Below are 9,481 nucleotides of genomic sequence, written 5' to 3'. Positions count from 1 at the left end.
GGAAAGAGATTAAAAAGAGCCAAAACCGCCCGTGCCAGCCCTCTCAAGAACCCCCTGGGAACCCTGCCACTGCTGCTCGGGCTGAGCGTGCAGCGGGTCTGGCACTCTGAGGCATCTGGGCGCCGCCCGCCTCCGCCCCGCCCCCTTGCCCTCGGGTTGTCCAATCCCAAGGTCTTCATGTAAATGAAGCCCCTAGAAAGGGCCTATGCGAGAGCGGCAGGGGCGTGGCCTTCGTCCACCTTCCAGGCAACGTTCTGATTCATTGTTAAAATAGAAAGGCTGTGACCCCTGGCACCTCACCCCAGCATCCCCTTGTGTGTGGAAACCCGAGCCGAGGTTAGTACCGCGAGCAGAAAGGTTGAGAGGGAGGAAAGGCTAGGGGGAAGAGGTAGAGGGCTGAGGGACACGAGGAGGGACTGACTAGCTGGATGGAGGGAGGTCCAGGGGTCCATTCCCCGGGTGGGGCATGCATGTCCGCTGAAGGTTTTTCATTGTTATATCCACACCTAAAGTGCATTTTAGAGAAGGATTCTGCCCATTGGTTGGGGGTTGGGGGGGAAGCGGGAGCAGTGAGGGGCATGTGTATAAGAGCACCCCACACCCGCCCACAGGGGATTAAGCTGCTTCCTCAGTCCGAGGCATTGCTCCTTTATGTGACGGGATTGGGAAGGAACCACCCAGGCTGGGCAGAACGATGCCTACCCTCTGCACTACTGGGAACAGGGAACGACGCAGGGAGATAACAGCTCGGGGAGAATTGGAGACCCTGGGGCCACTGAAGTGCCAGTGGTGCCCCCAACCTCCACCGTGCCCTGCCACTTCCTCAGGTCTGATGGTGAAGGAGCCAGGAATCTTCTCCCTGGTTGCCCCAGGGGAGGATGTGAAATTCCCCAGCTCTCCCCCAAGATTGGCAACTAAGGCCAGATCCCCTGCGACGCTTTGGAGGAAACTCTACAGGTATGAGCAGATGACCTGGGGGCACAGTAAGGTGCATGTGTGTTTGGGGATATGGATTCCTCTCACCCCACCCCGCTTGCTGGGGTGAGGAGAGCATCTTCAAGTCACTCTTCTGACGGGGCTCTCCCGCCCCGCCAGGGCATGGGGTTGGAGCCCTCAGTGGCGCCCAGAGGAAGAGCCCTGTGCTCAACACAACACCAGGGGCCCTCTTTGGCTGAGCTCTGCCGGACTTGCAGTGTGACCTTATGTTGTTCACTTTCATCCATGATTTTGTCCTCAGTTCTGAAAATACCTGGCTGGCCACTTGCCTCACTCTCAGGGTTTCCCAAGGGACCTGTGTGAGTTGGCAGTGTGATCCAGTGTCCCTCACGCCCACCTCTGAGAGGATGGGGAGGCACAAAGACTGGGTTTGAATCCAGTTCAGCCACTGGGCCTTTGAACAAGTTATGGAATCTCTGTGAGACTTAGTTGCCTCATCTGAAATTAGCATTAATTTTATCTACAGAGCAGGATAACTGTAAGGCAAGGGTACTCAAACTTTGGAGTGCATTGGAATCGCCTAGGAGACATGTATAAAATGCATTGTATAAATGCCTTGTATAAGTGCCTCACCTCCAGAGATTCTGGCTGGGTGGATCAGGGAAGGAACTGGGAATATGCATTTTATGAGCAGTTCAGCTGAGTCTAATGCAGGGTCCTCAAAATACACTTTGAGCAACACTGCAGTAATGACTAGAAATCACATGTCAAATGTTTGGCAGAGTGCCTGGTGCTTAGGAGGTGCTTAATGAGTGTTTGTTGAGTGAATAAGTGAACAGGTAAAAGAATTGATGGATAACCTCACTTCCTTGGTACTTGGCTGTCTGGGGGCAAGCTGGGGCTGGAGTCCGGGTGGGCTGCCAGCTAGTCAGCTAGTCTTTGCCTCCCCGCAACCCCTAATTCTTCCCAGGCCCCACCATCGGATTGCAGGAGCTGCCCTGGCCTGATTCAACTGATATGGAGGGGGTGGCTGGGAATGCCCCCTGTGACTACTTTGAAGCTAATGTGCTTGCCCAGAGATGCTGTCCAAACTGCTTCCACCCTGAGGAGGCCCACAGAGCAAGGCATCAGGTGGGCAGGCTTTCCTGAGTGGTGGTTTGGGACAGGGGAGTCTGTGATGGGGGTGCCTGGCTGGGCCACTAACTTGCAGCTGACCTCAGACACTGATCTTCCTTGTGGTCAGAGCCTCAGTTTTCCCAGTCTGTACAATGAGGTGGTGGGACCATGTTAATGCTTCCCAAATGCCAGTTATTCTCCTCCTGCTCTTACGATTTTTTTGCCAAGCCTCACATAACCTATTACTTACTGTACTGTCCATTAAATCAATACGCATTTTTTCACTTATATTAAAACAAAACTTTACATCACTACCACGAATAGAAAACTAGAATCATATTCTTTATATAGAAGGTTCAAAGGAAAGAATAAAAGAGGAAAAAAAAAAACAACCCAGAAATGTCACTAAATTCTAACTAGAGAGTGTTGTCAGCTAAAGGTTTTGAGCCTGAGCCCTGCTGTCTCTCGGTTAAAAAGGGAGATTGGTAGGTGTTAGCCATTAAAGATATACACATCCACTGGAGACTTTCTCCTTGAAGGTACTGAAGGAGTGAAAGGGGAGGCATTTTCTCACTTTGTGATGGATGAGGTTTCAGGTTAAGCCCTGGTCCAAGTAAACCCAGAGCTGAGAAGCACGGGACTGTGAATCTCCAAGGGCGCTGCAGCCTTGACCCCGTCATGGCTCTGTCATTCTCAGTGAGACTTGAGGCTCCCCTTGAGCCTGGCTGCCATCTCCGTGCAGGCATTAGCCTCTAAGAGGTGACCATTATAAGGGAGTTGCTGTTCAACTTTGGAGCCAAGCAGACCAGAGTTCCAGTCCTAGGTTTGCCATTTACCCGCTGTGTGACCTTGGGTCATTGACTGCTCTGGTTTCACTCTCCTAATGGGTAAAGTGGGGCAACAAGTCTTCTCACCCAGGGCATCTGGCCCTGCTTAGCCCCGGTCACATGTGGCTAATTCGATACACATTCGTTTCCTTTCTTCCTCCTTCCTGACCAGAAAAATAAACCTGGGAGATGCTTTTCTACCTGTCCTGATACCTCCAAAAACAGCTCCCCTACCCTCACCCCCAAGTTCAGAGAGCAGTTGCCTGAAATCCCTTTGAGTCCATCTCCCATGCAAATGACCTTCTCCCAATGGGTGGGGAGATGGCAAGCCTGGAACAGGAGGAGAAGCTTGGATTCAGACAGGTCTGAGTTCTAGTCTCAGTCCCACCACTTCCCAGCTGAGACCCTGGGCCTGCTTATGTGTTCACATATATTGAATCGGTGCTTAAAATGTGCCAGGCATTATGCTAGATATTGGGGAAACAGTGACAAATAGAACAGACACAGTTCCTGGTTCATGGGCTTGTAGTCTAGCAAGAGAAATGGAGACTAAGAAAGTAATCATGCAAATAATTTTTTAATCATGGTTGTGATAAATGTTGTAAAGGAACAGCAAGTGGCATGAGGGTAAATGATAGGGCATTCGGGGAATGTTTCTCCAAGGAAATGATACTTTAGCTGCTTGGTAAGGGCTATGAGGGCATCGCCAGTGAAGTTGGGGTAAAAGGAGAGGAAGGGAACAGTAAGTGCAAAGCCCCTGAGGCAGAAAGGAGGAGGCACACTGGAGGGTGGAGAGAAGCCAAGGATGGAGAATGGGGTGGGGGCTGGGTCTCACTGGCCTGTGGGGACTTGTGGACATGCTGAGAACCTTGGACTTTTTCCTGAGAGGCCTGGGGAGCCACTAAAGATTTTAAACAGGGGAGTGATGTGATCAGATTTGCATTTTCAAAAGTCACTCTGACTGCAGGACAGAGAAGGGACAGCAGGGAGTGAGAGTGAACAAGGTGACCCATGAGGAAAAAGTGCAATTACTCATATCAGAGGTGACAGAGACTTTTTTTTTAATTAACTAATTTTATTTTGTCTGCACTGGGTCTTCATTGCAGCACGCGGGCTTCTCTAGTTGTGGCGCGCGGGCTTAGTTGCGGTATGTGGGATTTTAGTTCCCCGACCAGGGATTGAACCCAGGCCCCCTGCATTGGGAGCATGGAGTCTTAACCACTGGAGCACCAGGGAAGTCCCTGATGCTGGAGATTTTGAGTTGGAGACAAATGGACACATTTCAGAGCTAACTGAATAGGAGAATCTAAAGGATTTGGTAAATGAGTGACGTGGAGAGGCTGGAACATGGCTGACTGCTGTGTTATTTTCTGAGGCAGGGTTCTTGGAATGGGAGGCCTGTTTGGAGTTGTTTGGGGTGGTGAGTGGGAGGTGCCTGGGGGACACACTGGAGATGAGAGGAGTTTACTTAATATGAGGAGCTCAGGAGCCCGACCTCTGCAGGAGATAGAGGCTTTCAAGTCATCAGGATATGGCGCTGATGAAAGTCCTGCTCATGGACGAACAGTTTCAAACACGTAGAGTCCCCAAATCTGTGTGTTAAAAAAGCATCCCCCAGCCAGATCCTTAATTACACTCCAGCACACACTCATCCCTGAGGGGCCTGATAAAGGTATCACTTGGGGCTAGAGCGAGTTCTGACATCTTCACCTATGTTAGAAAATGCAGGGACTTCCCTGGTGGCGCAGTGGTTAAGAATCCGCCTGCCAATGCAGGGGACATGGGTTCGAGCCCTGGTCCGGGTAGATCCCACATGCCGTGGAGCAACTAAGCCCATGAGCCACAACTACTGAGCCCATGTGCCACAACTACTGAAGCCTGTGCGCCTAGAGCCCGCGCTCCACAAGAGAAGCCACTGCAATGAGAAGCCTGTGCACTGCATTGAAGAGTAGCCCCTGCTCACTGAAACTAGAGAAAGCCCGCGCGCAGTAACGAAGACCCAATGCAGCCAAAAATAAATAAATTTATTAAAAAAAAAAAGAAAATGCAGAAAGGGCCCCAGGTCACAGAGCAAACCTTTCCCAGAACCTTGCTCCAGCTCCCCTATGATCCTGGGCTCTGGATGCATCTCTGCTCTGCTCTCAGCTGAGTCTCCCAGGCTGGGAGGTGTGAGGAGGGTTTATCCCTGGAAATCACACAGCCTAGACCAGGTCATGGCCAGGTTCTGGATGGAGGGGGGAGGGTCTTGCTGTATGCCAGGCCCCACACATTCCTTTTCAATGCATCTACTATTGACTTAACACTAATAAAATTCTATTGAATGTTTTTACATTATTTATTATATTTAAGATGTACAGACCTGGCGGCGTTCTAAGCCCTTCTACTCATATTAACTCATTTAAGTCTCATAACACCCCTAGAGAGTGGGTCCATTAATCACCTGCATTTTGTAGATGAGGAAACCGGGCTCAGATAGGGAAGTCACTGGGCTGAGGTCACCCAGCTGGGAAGTGGAGGCGCCAGGATTGGGCCTGATGACTGTCTGAGGCCAGAGCCCGTGCTGACCCGCCAGACAGGAAATCAGAGCTGGGGATTAGTTGCTGGGCCTACACGTGTGGATGGTGGGTAGTGATGGGGGCTGGAGGTGAAAGCAGGGAGGAGGTACCACGACAGGCTGGGGCTCCTGCTGGGCCCAGCTGGGCTGGGACCCCTTGATGATGCCCAGAGTGCCGCTCCCTCCTCATTCATGCGGCAAGGTCCCCAGGGTAGCCAAGGCGCCAGGCCGGGCTGCAGATCTGACACCTCCCGCTATGGAGCACTGATCAGAATCTGGCTCCCGGGCAGGGGGCGAAACTGAATCCAGAAGGGCCTTCCTTCTCTGGCTTGGATGGCGCGGCAGACACCCCAGCCCCACTCCTTGGCACTGCCCAGGTCCCAGAGTGGCGGCCTTCTTGGAACTCGGAGACTCTGGCCCACCTCAGGGCTGCGGCCAGGCTGTGGCCTCCGCCCCGGTTCTGGGCTCCAAGGTCCCCAGGGAGCCCGTGCCCAGGCCCCGCCCGGCCCTGCTCTCAGGTGAGCCGCGAGGATCGGGTTCCTGCGGTTTCATGTCCTGCATTGTTCTTGGCTGGGCCCCGGCTTATGAAACAGTAATGAGGGGCCCCTGCTCCCGCAGCCGGCCCCTCTAAGGTTTCCACTGCCTCGGCTGCCGCCACCTCGGCCCAGAGTCGGGGCCTGGGAGGGCAGCAGCGTGGGGGCCTGAGTTGGAGCCCCCCGGGGACGAGGGTGCTGACAGCCGCCAGCCGCCACTGCCGGAGCCCGCCGCCCAGGTAATCCGAGAGGAGGCGGGGTGCAGGGTGCCGTGGCCGCTGTCCCCCTCACCAGGGGGAGGGCCCTGCCACCCTGGGAGGTGGGGAGGAATGGGGGGGCCTTCCCGGAGGCGAGCAGCCGTTCCCCCGGGTGAGCCCAGTACCAGCCTTCGCAGGTGTGGCCCTGCTCAGGGCAGGAGGGAGAGAGAAACCCTCAGTCAGCTCAGGGGCCCTGACCCCAACCCCTGGAGCCTTGACCTTCCAGCCCTGGAGCCCCCTGGCCCTCCTTTAGGAGCGCACATCTCTCCTTTTCTCCAAGGTCTTCCTCCCCATCTCCTCCTCCCTCAGACTACCTCTTCCTGCCTCAGACATTTTCCTTCATTCTCCGGGCTAGCTTAATCCTCCCTCTCCCTCCTCATCCTTGAGTTCTGGCAACAGAAGACACTTTTGGATCCTTTCGTGCACTTCACATCCTTGGGCACAGACTCATACATATGTGCCGACACACACGTGCTTGCTTGTGTACACAAGTCAGTTGGGTATGCTAATGCGTGTGTTTATAAACACATATAAATAAACATACATGCACTTATGCAAACACGCATCAGTGTACCCACCAGACATGCATACACATGCGTGCACATGCGCATACTTGCACACACGCAGGAATTTATACGAACACATACCTGTAGACATGTGCGCATGCACATAACCTGTACCTCTGCCAGCCCCCAACTTGGGTCCCAAGGAGCACTTCCAGTCTGATGGACAGCTCTCCCTGAGAAGTGGAGATCCCAGGAGGAGCTGTCTGGAGACTCTTCCACACCACCTGGTGGGGGGAGGGGCTGCACAGGGGGAGGGGAGCCCCCACGTGGGCGATGAGCTGCTTCCTCTCCGACTCTGTCTCAGGAGCCCGGGAGCCCTCCAAGTGCTGAGGCGCCCTACTGCGACCTGCCGCGCCGCCCAGCCACCCCTGAGGACCCGCTCGGTGCCTCGACCTCCAACTGCCAGTCTGTGGTGGGTTCGGGCCTTGGGCCAGGGCCTGAGAGGTGGGTAGAACCCTGGGGCCTGAGGAGGGGTTCCCGGGGTTGGATGCCCTCACCCATCCCACCCCACACCCCTTCATGATGGCAGCCTCCGTCTGTGATGGCTGCTGGCGTGGGTCACGTGGTCAGTCCACTCGGCCTGGGTACAGGCAGCAGTGGGCATGTTCCATGGGCCCTAGCTCAGGGGATGGAGCAGCGTGCACCCACCCTGCAGTGGGCATGGCCCACAGCCCACTCACATTTCCTGGTTCCCTTTGCACTGCTTTAAAAGATTAAACAGTCTCAGCACCCAGGGGCGCTTTTTATCACCCACCTACCTGACCATGCACTGCCCCTAGGCTCTGGAATTCCCTCCACCCCGGGGCCTGAGTTGGACCGAAGTCCCTCTTTGGGGTCATGGTGCCTTGGGAGGGCATGGCTGAAGGTCTAGAGACCTGGGTTCCAGCTTCAGCTCCTTCCCTGATGGGCTGTGGGACCTTGGGCAAGTTATTCCCTCTTTTTATACCTCAGTTTCCCTGTTTAAAAAAGAAGAGGGATTGAATCAAGTCAGCATTGTTTTGCGAACATGTGTTCCTCATAGGTGGCATTATTTTAAAAAAAACAAAAAACAGCTCTGCCATCAAATATGTTTCAGAAAGTCTGGTATAAACAAATTGGAATATTGTTTTTGCAGGACTTGTCAGAGCTTTCAGTTTGCTAGCATGCACTGTGCTCTTGGGTGGGGAAGGTAGGAGAAGAGTGTAATATGTCTCACACTTATTTGACCACAGACCTCTTTTAAGGATTATCACTCATTTCTGTCTCATAGGCCAATTTGTGGGTCACTCGTTTTTTTTTTTTAATTTTAGAATTTTATTTATTTTTTATACAGCAGGTTCTTATTAGTTATCCATTTTATACATATTAGTGTATATACGTCAATCCCAGTCTCCCAGTTTATCACACCTCCCCACCACTTTCCCCCCTTGGTGTCCATTGTGGGTCACTTTTTGGGGATACTGCCAGCTCTAACCTACTGGCTTCTTTAAAGCAGGGCTTTCTCTATAGCTCCCTCCCTTGGCATCCAGACCGGTGGCCCTGTCACTGCCCCTGGAGCCCTGCTCTCTCTCAAAGCCCCCTATTCGCCCAGCATGATTCTGTCTTAGTCTTACCAAGCTTGGGGTCCTCTCTCCTGCTCCAGTAACATGGTGGGGGTTGAGGCCACAGCCCTGGTTCACAGTGCATCTCTGCCTTTTCCTAGCTCTGTGACCTTGGCCAATCCCTTGACCTCTCTGAGCCTCAGTTTCTTCATCTGTAAAATGGGAATCTTTACACTCACTTCGAAGGGAGGCTGTTGGAGCTAAACAAGGCAGCCCACGTGAAGGGCAGAGCACAGGCAGCCCTCGGTGTTAGCTCCCTCCTCCACTCAAAAGTGAGGTGTGTGTGCACCTGGGTGGTGGTGGGGTGTTACTCCTTAATTCCCATCACTTTGAGGGAAAAAGTCATGGGTCTGTCTCCTCTCCCAGGGGCCCATCAGTAGGGCTCCCTGCAGAGGGCCTCACAGCCACCCCCAGGAGCCAGGAACCCGAGGCAGCACCCTACCTGGAGGGCCTGGCCTCCTCCCTGTGCGGCAGCTTCAAGGAGAGCCCTGACTCTGGCACCAGCTCCAGCCCTGACTGCGAAGCCCCTGATGGTACCAGCGACTCGTCTTCCGTGGTGAGAGGGGGGCGGGAGGCCAGGGCAAGAGCAGGTGTCTGCCCCTGGGCCAGCCCTGGGGTCCCACGCAAACCCCTAGATGGGGCTGAGCCTCTCATAACAGGGAACGGAGCCGAGGTCCTCTGGAGCCTTAGCCAGCATGTTGGGCTGCCCCAGACCATGCACCTGGGAGGGACCGGGGGCTCTGCAGGGCCAGCCCAGGGGGCTGAGGGCTGGCTATGAAAAGATGGAGGCAGGTGTTTCAGTTGACAGGGAGCTCCCTGTGCATCATCAACGGGCTCCAGCTGCCAAAAACTCTCAGTTCACGGAGGGCTGGGATGTTGGGTGTTGTATCCAGATCAAGAGTGGGACTGGGGGCTTCCCTGGTGGCGCAGTGGTTGGGAGTCCGCCTGCCGATGCAGGGGACGCGGGTTCGTGCCCTGGTCTGGGAAGATCCCACATGCCGCGGAGCGGCTGGACCCATGAGCCGTGGCCACTGAGCCTGCGCGTCCGGAGCCTGTGCTCCGCAATGGGAGAGGCCACAACAGTGAGAGGCCCGTGTACTGCAAAAAAAAAA

At 54.2% G+C, this 9,481-nt stretch overlaps 1 protein-coding gene across 1 annotated transcript in view; it reads left to right on the top strand.

Annotated features, from left to right (window-relative positions):
• Positions 1-1,953: 1,953 nt before the first annotated feature.
• LOC103070453 (TRIO and F-actin-binding protein-like) overlaps positions 1,954-9,481 on the top strand; it is a 16,670-nt gene continuing 9,142 nt past the window's right edge. The window contains exons 1-3 of the mRNA XM_007454110.1: positions 1,954-2,067; positions 7,094-7,233; positions 8,736-8,925. Of these exons, the coding sequence (XP_007454172.1) occupies positions 1,954-2,067; positions 7,094-7,233; positions 8,736-8,925 (444 nt within the window). The remainder of the gene's footprint in view (positions 2,068-7,093; positions 7,234-8,735; positions 8,926-9,481) is intronic.

The sequence above is a fragment of the Lipotes vexillifer genome, unplaced genomic scaffold, assembly GCF_000442215.2.
Source record: "Lipotes vexillifer unplaced genomic scaffold, Lipotes_vexillifer_v1.1 scaffold382, whole genome shotgun sequence".
Lineage (NCBI taxonomy): Eukaryota > Metazoa > Chordata > Mammalia > Artiodactyla > Lipotidae > Lipotes > Lipotes vexillifer.
This window is presented reverse-complemented; position numbering and strand designations above follow the sequence as displayed.